The sequence below is a fragment of the Trachypithecus francoisi genome, unplaced genomic scaffold (genome assembly GCF_009764315.1).
Source record: "Trachypithecus francoisi isolate TF-2019V2 unplaced genomic scaffold, Tfra_2.0 Lachesis_group3, whole genome shotgun sequence".
Classification (NCBI taxonomy): Eukaryota; Metazoa; Chordata; class Mammalia; order Primates; family Cercopithecidae; genus Trachypithecus; species Trachypithecus francoisi.
The window spans coordinates 31,329,224-31,347,229 of record NW_022681468.1 but is presented as its reverse complement, the minus strand read 5'-3'; the positions used below and the strand labels follow the sequence as shown (position 1 = coordinate 31,347,229).

The window sequence follows — 18,006 nt, the reverse complement described above, 5'->3', positions numbered from 1 at the left end:
AATTTACAGAATTATTTCACTACGAAGAGGCATCCAGCTCTGCTCTATCACGAAGAAGCCTGAGTGAAGGCTAAAAGGAGTGTTTTTCTGGAAGGCACTAAAAAAAAAATCCTCCCAGAATTTAATCTCTGAATGCTATTATCTTTCTAGTAAGAGAGCCCAGATCTTGCTTCCCCGGAACCTTCCAAGTTGCAGTCTGTGTTCTGTCCATCAGAAATTTTCCCTTCCCACCCATGAGCACCCTTCTGTTGTGGGAGAAGGAGGGCCTTTCCAGTCTTTTGCCTGGGGCCAAGCCAACCCTCAAACTGTGGTTTTTCTCTGAGTCTTCTTGCTGTAGCATGGCTGTTTCCCACACCCAGCAAAGAAGCAAAAGTCATGTATATGCTGAGTGTATGTTGACTAGGTCTTGAGTGGAGGCCAGTGCTTACACAGCTTTCTCATTCCCAGGACATTGACTAATGATGGTGCAGCTCCTATGCCTATGTTGTTAATATTGTGTATTGAAACCTCATGTTTCTTACAAATTATTAGAGAGAACTTCATAAAATTCTTCTGCCCTTTTATGAATGAATATCAGGACAGAACAATTCACATGATGGAGCAATTCAGTTGGTGGGGCTGTAGGATTGGGGCCAGTACAGGGCTCTCGGGGTGCTGGAGAGGCTGATTTCTGCCACTAGTTTACACACAACCATTTATATGTCTGCTTTTAACGTTGCCTGAGTGTGTTCCTGGGTTTCTTCTTATCAGATTTGATTGCTTTAATCCCCTCCCACTTAGCCCTGGCTTTGGTGAAACACCTGGGGACTTGTCTACATTACTGGCTCTTTGGAGTTTCAGATGGTATGCAATTATAATCATTTCATTATCCTTTCAGTGTATTACAGTATAATCACCAAACCACAAGTCACAACCTAGAGGCCTTTTACTGTATTTGGAAAGAGTATCTGCCTTCTGAGATGCAGTACATGTTTGTTGTATTGAGGCTTAGGCAAGCTTGAATCTGTGGTAGATTGAGAATTATTTCTAGTATCAGTTAAGATTCCATTTGACTGCTTGTAACAGAACCCTCTCTCCCACCAATAGTTTAATTAAGTTAGAGGGGCTTTTTTCCCACAGTCAGAAATCTAGAAATAGGCTCTTGCAGACTTCATGGTGCCATCAGAAACCCATGCTCCTTCTGTCTTCATTCTGTGCAATCCTTAGCAAGTAACTTTCACCCTATGCCTGTCCACCTCTTGCTAGATATCCGTGTTCTAGGTGGGAAGAACAGGGAACATGGAAGGACACAAGATGTGCACCGGCCAAGTCTGCCCTTTAAAGAGCTTTCCCAAAAACTTCTGTTTCCCCAAAACCAGCAACTGCTGTTTCCATCTCATTGTCTAGAACATAGATCATGTGTTATCCCTAGGTAAAAGAGAGATTTAGAAATATGTTTTCTTTAGCTGGGCAAACATTATGACCCAAACAAAATCAGAGTAGTAATATTAAGAAGAAAGGGAGAAGCAATTGTATCCAGGCAAGTGGCAGTTTCCTAGGCAGTAAGTTCTTCTACATTATTTTATTTTATTGTTTGAAGTGAAAACTAGTCTTATATAAAACATCAGTATCTAAGGTCCTCCACAAATTTTGCATTTCGGAAGGTGTGAAGTGATTTTTGTTGGAGGTCTGCAGAAGGGCTAACGTATTTTGTGGTTGAGTATGAGATGGACACAAACAACACCCTAGGCACTGTTCGAAGTCCGGAAAATGGTCCTTTTACAAGATTACATCTGGATTTAAATACACATTTACCTATTTTGTTGTGTAAGAATTTAATTTTCGCTAAACAAGGATGAATAGTTGGGGTTGGGTTTTTTTTTGTTTTTTGGTTTTTTTTTTCCATTTATTAAGCATCTTTGTACTAGTCACTGTAGGGGAAACTAAAATTAATCATATATAAATTCAGCCATTTCCAGTGTGAATCACCCAGAACGGAGAAAAAGTACACACGTAAATGGCTATAATACACGGTCGAATGTACTGTGATGAGTCATACAAATACATTTTTCTAAGCATTCAGAAGAGGAAAAGATTATTTCTGCCAGAGAGAATTGAGTAAATATGATCTGGGGAGCCTAAACATATGTTTTCGTTTTAAGAATTTGCTTTCACAACTAGTGAGTGTCATAAGTCTGGAAAAATATGTTGAAGAAATGCATAAGCAACTACCATTCACAAAGCATTCCTGATAGGTGGACTTCGCCATCATTCCATCCTTTAGTTTCTCAGTAGAACTGAGGTAGGTGAAAGTTTGGGAAGGAATGGAACATTTGTTGAGTGCCTGCTGTGTGCCTAGGTCTTTGCTTTATTTCAAGAAATTCTTATTGAATGCCTAGGCTAAGGTTACCTACATGATCTTCATTTGACTTCCAAAAATCCAATGAAGTAATTTTTTTTAAATTAAGCTCCTCATCTTCTAAAGGTGAAATAATTTTAACTGCTTATGAGAAAGCTGAAGCTGAGAAGTTAACTTGAAAAGATCACCCACTTTTAAGTGACAAGGCCTACATTTGAACTGAGGTACATTTGACCACAAGCTATGTCTTTTCCATTTACTCTGAGTCTCTCTGCCTTTCACTGATGACCAAATCTGCTTTTGTAGCCAGTGCTGAACAGTTAATTCCTTCTTTAGCCCAATCCAATAGGAATCCTATACCCAGCTGGTTAAAACTTGGGCGTCACGTCACAGATGATTTATTACCTCCTTAAATGTTATTGGAATTAGACTTCTTTTGTCTTTTGAATAATTAGTTTATTTTTGTAATAAATAACTATATGTACATAGTGTAAAATTCAAAAGATACAAATGATATATAGTAAAAAGTTAGTCTCCCTCCTACCTTGACCCCTAGCTAACCAATTCTTCTCCCTGAAGGCTACCAGTTTTTTGTGTATCCTTCCAGAATTGTTCTGTGCAGATACTAGGACAGAGAGAGAGTGTGTGTGTACATATCTATCTATCTATATAGATATATATGGTGTGTATGTATTCTTTTTAAAAAAACAAAAATAGGAGCTCACTAAAACTGTTCTGAACCTGCTATTTTCACTCATTATTTCGTTTGTATTTACATGTTCCAGATTTGGGGGGAAAATGATAAATTTGAAAAAAATATAGTTGTCACCATGGCAACATGTATTGAATAGATGTTCTATTCAATGGCAGTTCCCTTACAACATTAAATATATAATTTAATAAAGAATATTTTGATTTCCAAGAGCTCTTAACTAACAACATTTTTTCCCCCTCCTCTACTACTCACCCAGGGAATTTCTTTATGGATGGCTCAATGTAGAACTCTTCAGCCCTCACTCTGATTTTTGGTCTCTTCCCATCTTGAATGAGGCACTTTTCAAACACTCCTTACACCTAACCTCAATTATTAGGATGTAGTGGGGAAAATAGAAGCCTGGGGCAGCCTGTTCCTGTGTCCCTCTTTACTTCCAGTTGAATTTTTCGCACAGATTTTAAGGCCCTCAAATATGGAAACAGGAACTGCAAAGAAAGGGTTTGTTGTAGACCCTGTCCCAGAAGGCTGCCTCCTGCTGGAAGCTTTGGTTGCTTGTCCTGAGGAGGACTGCATGAGCAGGGTCAGGGCTCCTTGATTCTCTTGGACCATCCGGAAACCTCCTCATGTGTACACGCTCAACAGTGCTTCCCTCCTGGCTTTGCCTGTGGCCTTGGATCTGTCTTTGTTCCTCTCCCCCGTCCCCTTTTTTGAGACAGGGTCTCGCTCTGTCACCAAGGCTGGAGTGCAGTGGTGCTTCACCCATTGCAACCTCCACCTCCCTGGCTCAAAGGATTCTCCCACCTTAGCCTCTTGAGTTGCTGGGACTATAAGCATGCGCCACCACGTGTAGCTAATTTTTGTATTTTTTGTAAAGACGGGGTTTTGCCATGTTGCCCAGGCTGGTCTTGAACTCCTGAGCTCAAGTGACCCACATGTCTCAGCCTCCCAAAGTGCTAGGATTACAGGTGTGAGCCACCGCACCTGGCTTTGTCTTTGTTCCTCTTCTGTGGATCAGAGATGGAGAAAAATTGCGGCTCGTCAGTTTCTCCCTCAGGTGGTTTACACAGGTTGGGGACATCTCAGTCAGATTGGTCCGATTGAAAATGCTCAGACCCTCTAACTCTGAAATCTCTTTGTTCTTTGTCAAGCATTTCAGTCAAACACATTTACTCCACACAAGACCCCTGAACCCCCCTCTCATATCTACTTAGCCTAGGACCTTTGACACATTTCCTGAAAATGAGACGTTTTAAGTCATGCGTATAGAAGGGTTGGTTAACATTTTACTAAAGGTACCCAGTTCATCTTTTAAATCTGAAAAAATAAAATTCATAAAGGGCAAAAGTAATACTAGCAAACTCTGTCTAGAAGATGAATATTTCCTAAGAGCATCTCATATTACTTCATCATGCCTCGCCATGTGTCCTTTACATGTTGTATGTACAAATGGAAATCAATTGCCAGAAATTTCTTTAATAAAAAATACCAGGTATTTTGTCAATGATGTTATTTTTCTCTTAATATTATTTCTCATTTAAAGTTTTTACAATGCATGTTGAAAGCAGTATTGAAAGACCAGTAACAAAATTGAGACACAAAAAGACTATTTTTAATGAGATAAGTTGTATGAACTTTTTAAGCGTCTACTTGAAGGAAGTATACTTTTGCATCCTAATTATATATGTTGGCATTTGTGATGTTTAGATGGTGATTTTTAGGTCTTTATTTATTTATAGGCTTACCTCTGAGCAAAAATAGCCTTGTGTCGATTGTATTCATATAACAAACATTTGTATAGTAATTTTACTTTGAAAGTGCTTTCAAATGTAAAATCTTATGTTAATCTTTAGGTCAACAAAGTGTTTCTAGGCTAGAATTCTGAACTAGCCCTAAAGATTATAACCAGGCCTGGCTCATGGTTCCTGTGGCAGCCTCATCTTTCTGTATTTGTTCACCATGCCCTAGCCATGCTGACTCCTCCCCTTGCCTCCTGCCTGCAAACTTTCTAGAGGAGCTCAGAGTTTTGAAGTGGGCAGGAATCAAGTCAAGCTGCAAGACAGTTTTATTCTGTGCTCTATTTCTAGTACTTCACGCCTCGAAAGAGACATTCATTAAAAACATGTTGAATTTAACAATTATGGAAACTGCAATGAGAGAGATCAAATGCTTTTCTAATTCACGCATGTGGGCCAACACTTAGTGTCCCAGGTGCCCTGATTCCTAGCCCAGTGTACTTTCAACAAGACCATTTCAACTCTCTGCTTCAAAATATTCCCCTTCTCTGAATCTAGAGCTGCACTGGCAACATTAGAGAAGTTTTTCCTTTAAAAAAAAAAAAAAAAACTTTAACAGTTTTCCTTTTCTTTTTGCCCCTTGACAGGATTACAGACTAGTTAATAAAGTAAATGGGTTGTGAAGGTGATGTCCATCGATCATTTTTTTTCCTTTTGTTTTTTTGTAGGCAATCTTTGGCAGCCAGACACTACCTAACTCCAATTTATGGACAATGAATAATGGTGCAGGTTGTAGAATTTCCAGTGCCACAGCTAGTGGCCAGAAGCCAACCACTCTGCCACAAAAAGCAGTACCACCTCCAAGTTCTTGCGCCTCCCTGGTCCCCAAACCCCCACCCAACCACAAACAAGTGCTCAGAAGGGCAACATCCCAGAGGGCTTCCAAGTAAGTTTTTTTCTGTTCAATTTCTATTGAGTTTTGTCAATTCTAAGCTAATAGTACTCTTTATTTGTTACTCTTCAAGACCATTCATACTGAAGTACTGGAAACAAGAACACCTGCTGGGAAATAAAGGCTAACCCTAGTTCTCAGCGCAGGCTACAGATAGACTCTCCCGGGGAACTGCTGAAACAAGCAGATGGCCACCACCCTGTGGCAGGGACAAGCCCTGCAGAATCAGATCTTGTCAATTTCATACAGAATTCAACACCCTGCTTCCCCTTGGTTTGTTCACTTTCAAGCATTTGAATTGAAAGATATTAGGATTGAGATTTCATGTAGGAGGATGATATAACCTCATTGACATTCGTCAGCAAGCTCTGTGTAGCAACGGTGTTGTTAATACCTTTTGTAGTCTACCCGTTTACACCAAAAGGACGTTTTCTTTCCTGAATCAAATTTTTGTACATCAAAATCCTTCACTCTACCTCCAGCCACTTTTTAGCCAGTGAACTAGAAATAGATTGGTGAAGAGCATTAGTTCTAGCAGCCCTTCTTCAGGTTAAACTTGGGGAGCTTTCAGAGATGTCTGGAAGAGGCAGGCATTGTCTGCTGTGCTTTTGTGTAGTGGACATTTGTGTATTTCTCTTGCTGTCATTGAGGCTCCTCATTCATTTGTCCTTCAGAAGATCAATGTTAGTTGTGAGAAGAATCCTAGAACATAGAAAAAGTCATTACTGTTTTTTCCTCCTTGGATGGTAAATCAAATTCTGGATTTAGGTAGAAAACAATCCCTTGTGGCTGTATTAATTATATTGCTGCCATTATTCATTTATCCGACAAATATTTATTCAGTGCCCACTAAAGTACCAAGCCCTGTTCTGGGAAGAGCTAGCATTGTAATGACTGCAGAACTCTCTGGAGTAGTAGGAAGGGGCAGTAGAAAGGCTGCAGTTTGTGGTTGAATGCCAGCAGCAAAATAGAAAGGAAACTGTGTGTCTTCTCACCCTGGAAAGAGTAGAGTCAAATCCTTAGGTGTGCAGCCTCTGCAACCAGACTGCCTGGATTCACATCCTCAGGTCACATTTTACTAATTTGACACCTTCTGCAAGTTACAAGTTACTTAATCTCTTAGTCTCAGCTTCCTCATGTTTCCATTTGTGAAAATAAAACAGTAAGAGTATCTACCTCCTAGGTCAGTTGTTAAATGTTAACAGAGTTAATATGTGTGAAGTACATAGAGTAAGGCCCAGCCTAGGTAAGAACTCAGTAAGCCTTGGTCACCATCATATGCATTCTAAAACCACACTCTCCTTCACAGATTTGGAAAGCCCGTAGTTAACTGGGAAAATTTTTGAGCCAAATGTGAATGTTGAATTTGCCAGTGTGCCCCTTGTGGATTCTGTGATTATTGCCAGTACTCTCAGAGGGCCCTTGGTGGCCTGTGTGGCTAGCTGGTGGAGAGGTGGGCCCAGGCAGCAGGGCTGGGCATTTGAAGACGCTGCTTGCTACTGCCCTGAACTCACTGCTGGCGGGAGAACTCCACAGCCTCCTGAGATGGAACTGCAGCTCTTTGGACAGACCTTGCTTTGCAGCATTTTTGTGGTTTCTTCTTTGTGACAGGCAAGAGTGTGGGAAAACCGGAAACAACTCAACATCAAAAATGCACAGAAGGGGGGAAAAAGCAGAGATTTCTTCAGAATTTAAGTAATATAATCCAGGTATCAAAAGGCATGCTGTGAGGCATTGTTCCAGGAAATAGTTTCCAATTTGCCTTTAAAACTCTAGGACAAGTCTCTGAAGCTAAGTTAGTACTAATAAAGACTTTAACATTCTCTCACTTATGTGTAAAATGTACAGCATTGTAAGGACCCCAGTGTTTTCAGATATTCTTCTAACTTTTAGGAAAAAGAATAGCATGGCTTTTCATCTGAACAATGAAAAGCTCCCCCTATGAAGTATCCTGATAAAGTTTTTTTTCAAAACAAACAAACTGTATTTTATATTAATTTTAGATTTACAGAAAAGTTGTAAGGGTAGTACAAAGAATTCCCACCTACCACTTGCCCAGTGTTTTTTCCATTGTTAACATCTGACATTGCCGTGGTGCATTTGAGGAATGTACCATACTAGGAAACTGTCATTGGCACATTACTATGAACTAAACCCCATGCTTTATTTGGATTGATGAAGTAATCTTTTTAATCTAGAGAAACTTTTCATGGCTCTCGAAATCAGGATCCTGAGTATCAGTTGATATATTCTCACTGTTCTAAAGTAATTTTTGTTCCTAGCCAGCATAGCAAGTTACTCAACGTCTCTGTGACTCAGTTTCCTATTTTAAAATGGGAATGGTAATAGTACCTGCCTCATAGGGTTATTAAGATAAATAAATGAGTTGATGAATGTCAAGCACAAATACAGTGTCTGGTATATAATACATGCTAAATCAATGTTAGGTACTATTATGCTTAGTAGCAAGATGGCATTTCAAGAAATTTTCATGTAAATTTTTCACTTTCTTCCTACAAGATGTGTTGCTTCATTTGCTTGGATCTTACTGTGGCCTTTGCTCTGGCTCAGTTCAGATTAATCAGGAACCCTCAGTTATGACTGGTGATACTGAGTCACACTCAGGAATGCCATAGTCGCCTCAAGAGACACAACTAATGAGAAGTTGTAATGAGCTTTGGACCGTGCCAAGCCGTGTGTTTTTGGGTTGAACTTCAAACTTCTTCCAGCACAGAAGTTGGCATTAGACAAATATAGAAGCAATTTCCAAGAGCATCAAAGTTTCCACATCCTAGAGGGTTGAGTTTTGAGTTTAGAGAAGAATAGAACATTAAAGATGGAATGTCACTTGGATTTTGGTGCAAAGGGAGTTGAGAATCAGAACAGTGGGGTCCTGTTTCTTTATGATAATACTCAAGTTGCTTTCCCTCTAAAGGTTTCATTTTCCCATCTGTAAAACAAAACCCAGTGTCCCTACTGAATAATTAACCAAAATGACTTGTTTTCTGTCTATTCCATTGAAAGCTTTTTTATGAGCACATTTGCTCTTTAATCCTGATGCTTTCAAGCCATTTTCCTCAGCCTCTCTTGTCCCAGCAGTTCTTTGTTGTCGTTCTCAGATTCATACACTTATGTTTCATTTAGCTAAATCTCATTTGTCAGTTGTGAAGGGAATGATTTAGATTTTTTTTTTTTTTTTTTACCATTTTCATAGTGCCAATAATCTTTCTAGATTTTCTTCTCCAATGTTTGCAACACTTCATAATTTAGTACCCACTTCAGATCCTCCTTTCAAAACTATTTGTGGTATTTCTTCCAAGCAGTCAGCTGAACTGAGAAGGACGACAGCCTACACACAACTACATGCATCTGAACTGTCTCTTCCTTGTAAATGACCTTTTTTCAGAGCCAGAATCATACTCTCCAGGAAATATGGAGAAAGAAACCTGAGGAGATTGAAGTTTGCCAGGCACAAGGGCAAAACTCAGACTGAATGAATTTGAAAGGGTGGGACCAAAGCTGTTGTAACCTGGGAGACTTCTCTGAAGAAAGAAAACTGTTGAAGAAGCACAGACTGAACTGCAGTACTCTTCCTTAAATAGCTGAGATGACCTTCTTTACCCAGGGCTTAGGTGATTCTCATCAGGGTGACCTGAGTGGAAGTTGGTGGTAACTACTGTTCTGAGTCAGCACCCAGGACAGTGGTTGTTTAAGGCTGCTAGGGATTAGCAGGGAGGAAAGCCATCAGGACTGGGTAGCCTGGTAGCACCAAATCCCAATTAATGTTACCTGAACATTTGGTGAGGTCAGCCATATGATGACAGATGTTTAAGAGATTAATGTCAGAACAATATGAAAATAAACATCAGCTTAAAAATGTTATCTTTTTAACATGAGTCATTAAAGTGAGAAGATTTCAGGGCAAAGGAATTAGGACTTAATAATTGTCCAAAAGTTCTTGAGGTGAGCATAGAAGATACCATATTGTGGGTTAACCATGTTCTGCCAGCCTTTTATTATGTGCAGTTTCAAGAAGCATAGTTGAATCTGTAACATATTCATCCTTAATGTAGGATTCTCTACATTATGCATTTCCAAGGTAGGTAATTATAAAATGTTTGTGGTAGAAGATAAAGGGATCTAGGCATAGTTGTGGGGATATGAGTACAACAAGGTACCCAGGTGGTCAGTGGCTGAGCTCAAACTGGAACTCATTTCACCCGCTGTGCTTACCTCAGACTCTTCCCCGTACATCACAGATTTCAAAGGTCCCTGCCAATCTATTTATCTACATCTGTCTGTACAGCAAATGGCAGATTAATTATCCTAAAATATTGCTTTTGAAGAAAATACAATGTATGCACTTAGGAACTCACTCACTCCTCTCTTTTTCCATACCAGTTTTACCACTTAAATGGAGGAAGAATTAATGCCACTCATATTAGAGGTGCTGGGGGAATTTCTGTTAGACGCAGCACAGGAAGACTGGATTGAAGAACAACATGGAGGGCTTTTGTATAGTGTCTTCTGGGAGAGTGCAGTCTAGGAAATGAAAGGGAAACCTGGAATACCACAGACAATAATATCCCCTCGCTGTGAGGGGCAGGGCCTGAGGGTAGAAAGGATGTGAGTGCCAGTCAGGAGCTCTGCCACTTAGACTGTCTGTCTTCTACTAACCCTCCTCATTTGGACCTCAGTGGTGCATTAGGAGGTCCTAGGGGTTGCTTTTGGTGTGGACAGTGACATCAGTCAGAGGCATGGGTGCTACAACCACACCTAATCAAAAGCTGCATGATTGTGTGTGTCTTAGTGGGGAGGAAAGCTACATGAGAGCCATGGAATGATGGGTCTTCCTTTGCTGATTCTTATTGGCATAATTTTAATTAAAATCTGACTTCTCGTGCCTGCCTCCTTGGATGTTAAAATGGTTGTTGAAATTGTAATATAATTGCTGGATATTTCCCATCCCTCACTTCCCCCCTCCTTCACCTGAGTATGAAAACCCCTTTTTAAAAGATTTTGGCGGGAATTTATGCTAACCTCTGATAGAATCCATCCACATCAGTTTCTCCATGAATATAAGCCCTTGGCAGATTTAGACCTTCTTTAAGGATGAGCAAATACTGGAAAATCTTGGGTCCTGGGAATAGGTGGTATAGCTTAAAAGAAGGCTTCAGTTGGGCACGGTGGCTCATGCCTGTAATCCCAGCACTTTGGGAGGCTGAGGCAGGCAGATCATGAGGTCAGGAGTTCGAGACCACCCTGGCCAACATGGTACAACTCCATCTCTGCTAAAAATACAAAAAATTAGCCGGGTGTGGTGGCGTGTGTCTGTAATCCCAGTTACTCAGGAGGCTGAGGCTGGAGAATCGCTTGAACCTGGGAGGCAGAGATTGCAGTGAGCCAAGATCACACCATTGCACTCCAGCCTGGACAACAGAGAGAGACTGTCTCAAAAAAAAAAAAAAAGAAGTCTTCATGGAGAAGATTCAGAGGCTTCTTACCTCTGGAATGAGTTTAAGCAAGAAATAATAACATTTTTAAAAATACCTAATGTGTATTCTTAATAAAATGTAAGAGTAGAGAGCATCTGTGTGGAGAACTAGACAAAGCTATCATATAGAAGGAGCAAGGGGCCTGCAGTCAGGGAGGATTGCACAGAGATGAGAACTACCTAAGTGAAAAATTGGGCTGAAGACAGTAAATAGAAATTGGCCACTGCAGAAAACTGAATTTGCAAACTAAAAGACAAATGCCAAAAATTTGAGGAAGAAGTATACAAAGATGAAAATGATGAGAGAAAAGACAGATTCAACCTAAAATAACAAATTACAAAAAGAGAATAGAAATAATAGCCAGTAGTATAGGCAAATAAGACTCAACATAAGGACAGAAAGGGGTTAGTTAATAAGAGTAAATCAATAGATATATAACTTTGTGCCCTACAGAGATCCTGTGGAATAGTTTTCTAAACTGGAATGTTTCAATTAAATCCTCAAAAAGTAGAAATCATACATGCCTCAGTCTCAGACCACTTTCCACTAAAATGAGATATTAAATATAAAGGCCGGGCTCAGTGGCTCATGCCTGTAATCCCAGCACTTTGGAAAGCTGAGGCAGGTGGGGATCACTGGAGGTGAGGAGTTCAGTTCTAGACCAACCAGGCCAACATTGCGAACCCCGTCTCTACCAAAATATACAAAAATTAGCCAGGCGTGGTGGCATGGCACCTATGGTCCCAGCTACTCGGGAGGCTGAGGCACGAGAATCACTCAAGCCTGGGATGTGGAGATTGCAGTGAGCCAAGATCGCACCACTGCACTCCGGCCTGGGCAACAGAGCAAGAGTCTTCAAAAAAAAGAAGGAAGGAAGGGAAGAAGCAAGGGAGGGAGGGAGGAAGTCAGGCAAAGATATACTCAAAGGTAGTCTGTCAGGGAAGGGAAGGAGGGAGGGAGGGAGTCAAAGATGTACTCAAAGGTAAATTCATAATCTTCATCATTTTCATGACTAAAATAGTGAAAGATGAAAAAGAAATTAACCAAGATACAAATGGTAAATTGGCTTCAGTAGATAAATTGGCTTCAGCTGATTGCCCAGTGTTGTTTTGGAAAGACCTGTGAGGACTTCCCTGATCTCAGCAAAAAAGAGTGCTTTGATAGGTTAGTAGCATCTGCCACAGACAGGGAAGATGCTGAGAATGGTGAATAGGCCACATATTTGTCATAACTGAAGTAAGCTTTTATCACACGAAGTTAGAAAAGGAACCATAAAGCAAAGCTAAGAAAAACAGACTTAAGGAAATTAAGAAGAAAAGTAATATAAAGTGAAAAGCAAGCAATAAAATTAGTTAAGTTCAAAATCTTATTTAGCTTGGGTCAGGGGAACCCAGAAGAAGAAAATAAACATACTTCTGCCAGAAAAATAAGAGAAGTAAAAATAAGAGAAAGACTTTAAAAGTAGATATAGGAGAGTGAAAAATTATGAGAACACTGTGCACACTATGTACAATTTTAAAAAGTAGATGAAAGATAATATTTTGAAAAATATCAAGTATAAATTGGTTCTTCTTGAAGAAAAAGAAAACTAGAACATAGAACAAGTGGAAATTTTCAAACTGTCTAAATTGGTTATTCTTAAGGAAATACGTGAGTAGGCCCAGGAAACAACTTTTAAAAATCATCTCCAAAGTAGTTCTTTAAACCATGTTTCTGAAATCTTTTTCTTTTTTTTGAGATGGAGTCTTACCCTGTCACCCAGGCTGGAGTGCAGTGGCGCCATCTCGGCTCACTGCAACCTCTGCCTCCCAGGTTCAAGTGATACCCCTGCTTCAGCCTCCCGAGTAGCTGGGACTACAGGCGCCTGCCACCATGCCCAGCTAATTTTTTTGTATTTTTAGTAGAGATGGGGTTTCACCGTGTTAGCCAGGATGGTCTGGATTTCCTGACCTCATGATCTGCCCGCCTCGGCCTCCCAAAGTGCTGGGATTACAGGCCTGAGCCGCTGCACCTGGCCCATTTTTCTGAAATCTTTGAAGGCTTGCAGGTGCCCACAAGATAAAGTTGAGAGTCCTGACTCTGACATTCAAGCCTTCTGCAATATGACCTCTCTCCTGTCTCCTGCCTTCTTCATACCCTATCACTGCTTTGCACAGACTGCTCCACACGTATGCTTCCCGTTCTTTGTTCCTGCATACCCATGTCATCTCTGCAGAGTGCCCTTAGGCCTCTTGAACCTAAGTCCTGCCTTTTATTCAAGATTCGGTTTTAGTGTCTCGCCTTGGTGCATCCTTCCCAGCTGCCCCTTCCTCACCTCCTCAGCTGACTCTGCCATCTACCTCCTTGTTTTATTTTTCCTTTTTTCATATATTCTGCTTTCTGTAGCTCTCTCAAAGACACCTTGTCTTCACCCTTTCATGACATATATATTGAATGTCCATTTTGCTCAACATTGCCCTAGACACCAGTGATAACACCAGTGGACAAGACAGATAAGATCTCTGCTTGCATGGTTTGTTTTTGAGAGGAGATAAGCTCATTCCCAGTGCCTGAGATAGCTTATATTCGTAAGTTCTCAGCAAATGGCAGTGGTGATGGTGGAGATGGAAGTGGTGGAGGAGATAGTGATGGCAGTGGTAGTGGTGACATGGTATTCTGTGTCAAGTTGTATGCATCAAGGATCACTAAATAACAATGATCTCATTATTTATGCCTTGTAGAGTAGCGTATGGGAGGCAGTAGAGTACAGTTGTTAACAGCCTGGAATTTGAAATGAGATTCGGATCCTGGTTTCTTGGCTTAATTAACTTTTCTAGAGATAGCTCTAAGCTTCTGTTTCATTATCTATAAAATATTACTTATGTCTTGGAGTTGGTCTTAGGATTAAATGAGATAATATGTTTCTCTGACATATATGGCATCCAATGTTTGCTGGTCAGTGTAGTTGTATTTCACAGCTGCTATTGTTCCCTACTAAAAGAAATCACATTTGTGTTGTTGGTAGGTTGTTATTTATAAGTGTGATTTGGTTCTGCTGGTGAGCCTGTGGAAAGTGAAACATATTCTGATTTCCTGAACACTAATAACTCTAAAGACGATTGAAGGCAAAGGCTCAGTTTCAAACGAAAGAAAAAATTAGATTTGGAGTTACTGACTTCCAGTCCAGTTGGCTCCCAAAGTTCACACTTTCACATCCACATCCCCCTCTGCTGCAAACACATAGCTATGATGGATGAACATTTAAAGAAGAAAACCTACGGGACTTAGCTGTGCTTCAAAACAAGGCACATATCTCCTTGTCCCCAAAATGTACCAAAGTAAACGAGAATCAATGAATGAAGCTGAAGCTGCAGGCTTTCTGAAGCAGGCAGTGACAAGCTCCTGTGGCATATTGGGACCTGAAAGTGCCCTACAAGAGGAGAACCTAAAGCCAGGCTCATTACTTGAAAATAATTGATTTTCAACATGGGACAGTTCCCCCCGACAGGAGACATTTGGCAATGTCTGGAGACATTTATACTTGTCGTAACTGGGGGAGTGCTACTGGAATCTAGTGGGTAGAGTCCACGGATCCTGCTGAGCATCCTGCAAAGCACAGAACAGTCTCCCACTACAAAGAATTATCCAGCCCAACATGTCCGTAGTGGCAAGGTTGAAAACCCTGCACTAAAGGATGCAGTGTGCTCTCCTAATGGGAGAGTAGTAAAACTGGCATGAAGCCACTAACTGAAGCTATATCTTTATATGAGACTATGGGCCTACAGAGTCAGGAAGACAATGACATACCCTTTCAACTGTTCCTGTCTCAAAACTGCCTTTGGTTTCTAAATATCACTGAGGCAAGGGCCCCAAAATGCCACTATAATGCCTGGTTTGGGGCTGGTGCCAGGGGTCTGGGTGAAGGCAACTATGTAATCTTCAGACAGGGAGGAATGAGCAAGCTCAGAGGCAAGGGCAGGGAATGATTCCCATTCAAAATAAGCCTGCAAACCAAAATTCCAAAACACATGAAAAAATCTCATGCTAAGAAAGATTGCCAGGAAAATCAACAACTGGAACATGATAAATTAATACTTTAAAATAGTCAGACATGTTAGATTATGTGTCTAATAGGAGTATCTTGTGGAACATGACATGTGACTCTGATAGGAGTATCACAAAAAAGACCTAAGGGATAATTGGACAAGCAATGCTTTTAGAAAATAACAGAATTTTCCAGAATTGAAGAAGACATGAGTCCTCGGCTAAAAAATCCATTCATGTACCAAAATAAATGTACCTCTAGACACATCATAGTAGCAAGAAACCAGAACATTAAGCGTAAAGAGAAGTCTAAATATTACCAGAGAGAAAATCTGCGTAAACGACAAAGGAACACAGAGTACCAGCATTCTTCTCCTCAGCAATAATAGGTGCTAGAAAACAATAGCCAATTACTTCAAAGTGTTCGTAATAAACTTTCAGTCTAGAATTTTATACATAGCTAAACTGGCATTCAAGAGTGAAGGCAGCTGGGCACAGTGGCTCACACCTGTAATCCCAGCACATTGGGGGGTCAAAACGGGCAGATCCCAAGGTCAGGAGATTGAGACCATCCTGGCTAACACGGTGAAACCCCGTCTCTACTAAAAAAATACAAAAAAACTAGCCGGGTGTGGTGGCGGGCGCCTGTAGTCCCAGCTACTCAGGAGGCTGAGGCAGGAGAATGGCGTAAACCCGGGAGGCGGAGCTTGCAGTGAGCCGAGATCCGGCCACTGCACTCCAGCCCGGGCAACAGAGCAAGACTCCGTCTCAAAAAAAAAAAAAAAAAAAAAAGAAACCCCATCTCGACTAAAAATACAAAAAATTAGCTGGGCGGGGTGGCAGAGCGCCTGTAGTCCCGTCCACTCAGGAGGCTGAGGCAGGACAATTGCTTGAACCTGGGAGGCAGAGGTTGCAGTGAGCCGAGATCGCGCCACTGCATTCCAGCCTGGGTGACAGAGTGAGACTCCATCTAAAAAAAAAAGAGTGAAGGCAAAATAAAAATAATTTGAGACATTAAAAGTCTAAGAGTATACCTGAAATTCAAACTAGGAAACAGTAAAGACTGTGTAGAGATAGAAGTGAATCCAGAAGTATTAGGCAACAAGAAACAATAAAGTACAACAAATCTGTCTGTAAAATGTCGATCAATGGTAATGACTATAAAAATAATTATTGGTCTTTAAGAAGACAAAAACCATTTAGAGATAACAAAGACAAGATACAGGGCCCTAGAGTGTTTAGTTGATAAGGGTCTGTGTCAACTTTGAGGTCAGGACAGAAATACTGAATGACTTTACACTTAGGAAAAAATAGCTAAATAATTAAGATGCAGCCTATAGTTTTCAAACCAACAGAGCAGGGAAAGGGAAATGTAGATACTTTATTAATTCATGGGAGGTAGGAAAATTAGAAGCAAAGGAGGCTGGGTGCAGTAGCTTATGCCTGTAATCGTAGCACTTTGGGAGGCCAAGGCAGGTGGATCACTTGAGGTTAGGGGTTCGAAACTAGCCTGGTCAACGTGGTGAATCCCCGTCTCTACTAAAAATACAAAAATTAGCCAGGCATTGTGTCACATGCCTGTAATCCCAGCTACTCGGGAGGCTGAGGCAGAAGAATCTCTTGAACCCAGGAGGCTGAGGTTGCAGTGAGCCACGTTTATGCGTCACTGCACTCCAGCCTGGGCGACAGAGTGAGACTCTGTCTCCAAAAAAAAAAAAAAAAAAAGAAGCAAAGGAATAGGATGATAAATAGAAAACAAAAACTGAGATAATAGAAATGGGTCCACATATGCACATGATCAAAATAAATGTTGACAGATTAAACTCTTCCATTAAAAAAGAGATGATCAAATTACATCTTTTTAAAAAGTTGAGTTATTCGCTACATAAAAGAGACATCCATAAAGTAAAATCTGAACAAAAGGTAGAAAATAAAGGTTGGAAAAGATCAATTATGAAATACTAATCAGAAGGAAAACTGGTATAGCAATGTTAATATCAGATAAAATATAAGCCAAAATCACTAAGAGGAATAAAGAAAAGCACTTGTATGCACTTAACATCATAAACTGATAGAAATCAAAAGCTGATAAAATTATAAGGAGAAACTAGCAAATCATTAATATTAGTGGGTAATTTATTTGAATTTACTTCTGTCAGTAACAAATAACTCAAAAATTACTGAGGACTTGAATATTTGAAATACAGAATTAACATTTTGCTTTAATAAGAGGCTTTTCATCTTTTTGAACTAGCACTTAAAATAAAAAATACATTTTAGGGGCACATGTTCTCAGGACTTCCTGAGGGCTGTGTCATAGGCGAAATGATCTAAAAAAAGAAAAAGCATTTTATATGCAACCCAGTAAAAATACCTATCTATATGTATGTGTATATGTGAAATTAAAATTTCACAAAATACTGTCTTCTATTTTTTAATGCTGGTAGTGAGCCCCAAAATTCATTTTACAGCCCAATTATGAATCATAGCTCACAGCCTGAAAAGCAGTTACAGTTATGCATAGACTCCTGCACTCAATGGTATTCAAGTATATCTGGAATGTTTCTAAAAATTCGGCACATACTATGTCACAAATGAAGGCTCCATGCACTTCAAAATATCAATATCAAACGGTTCACACTCTTCAACCACAAAGTACTTAAGTTAGAAATAATAAAAAGAGGTTTTTTTTAAAAAAAAAAACCATGTGTTGGAAATTAAAAAAAAAATAGAGTACCTATTACTCATGC

At 40.1% G+C, this 18,006-nt stretch overlaps 1 protein-coding gene across 23 annotated transcripts in view; it reads left to right on the top strand.

Annotated features, from left to right (window-relative positions):
* Window positions 1-18,006, top strand: part of TTLL5 (tubulin tyrosine ligase like 5) — a 311,462-nt gene that overhangs the window by 229,039 nt on the left and 64,417 nt on the right. For 18 of the 23 annotated variants that reach the window (XM_033187360.1, XM_033187367.1, XM_033187363.1 and 15 more), the window contains one exon: window positions 5,515-5,732. The exons of 4 other annotated variants lie outside the window; for them this stretch is intronic. In XM_033187360.1, the coding sequence (XP_033043251.1) occupies window positions 5,515-5,732 (218 nt within the window). Of the gene's footprint in view, window positions 1-5,514; window positions 5,733-9,144; window positions 9,616-18,006 lie in introns of those variants that run through there. One more of the 23 variants, XM_033187362.1, reaches the window with a different exon arrangement.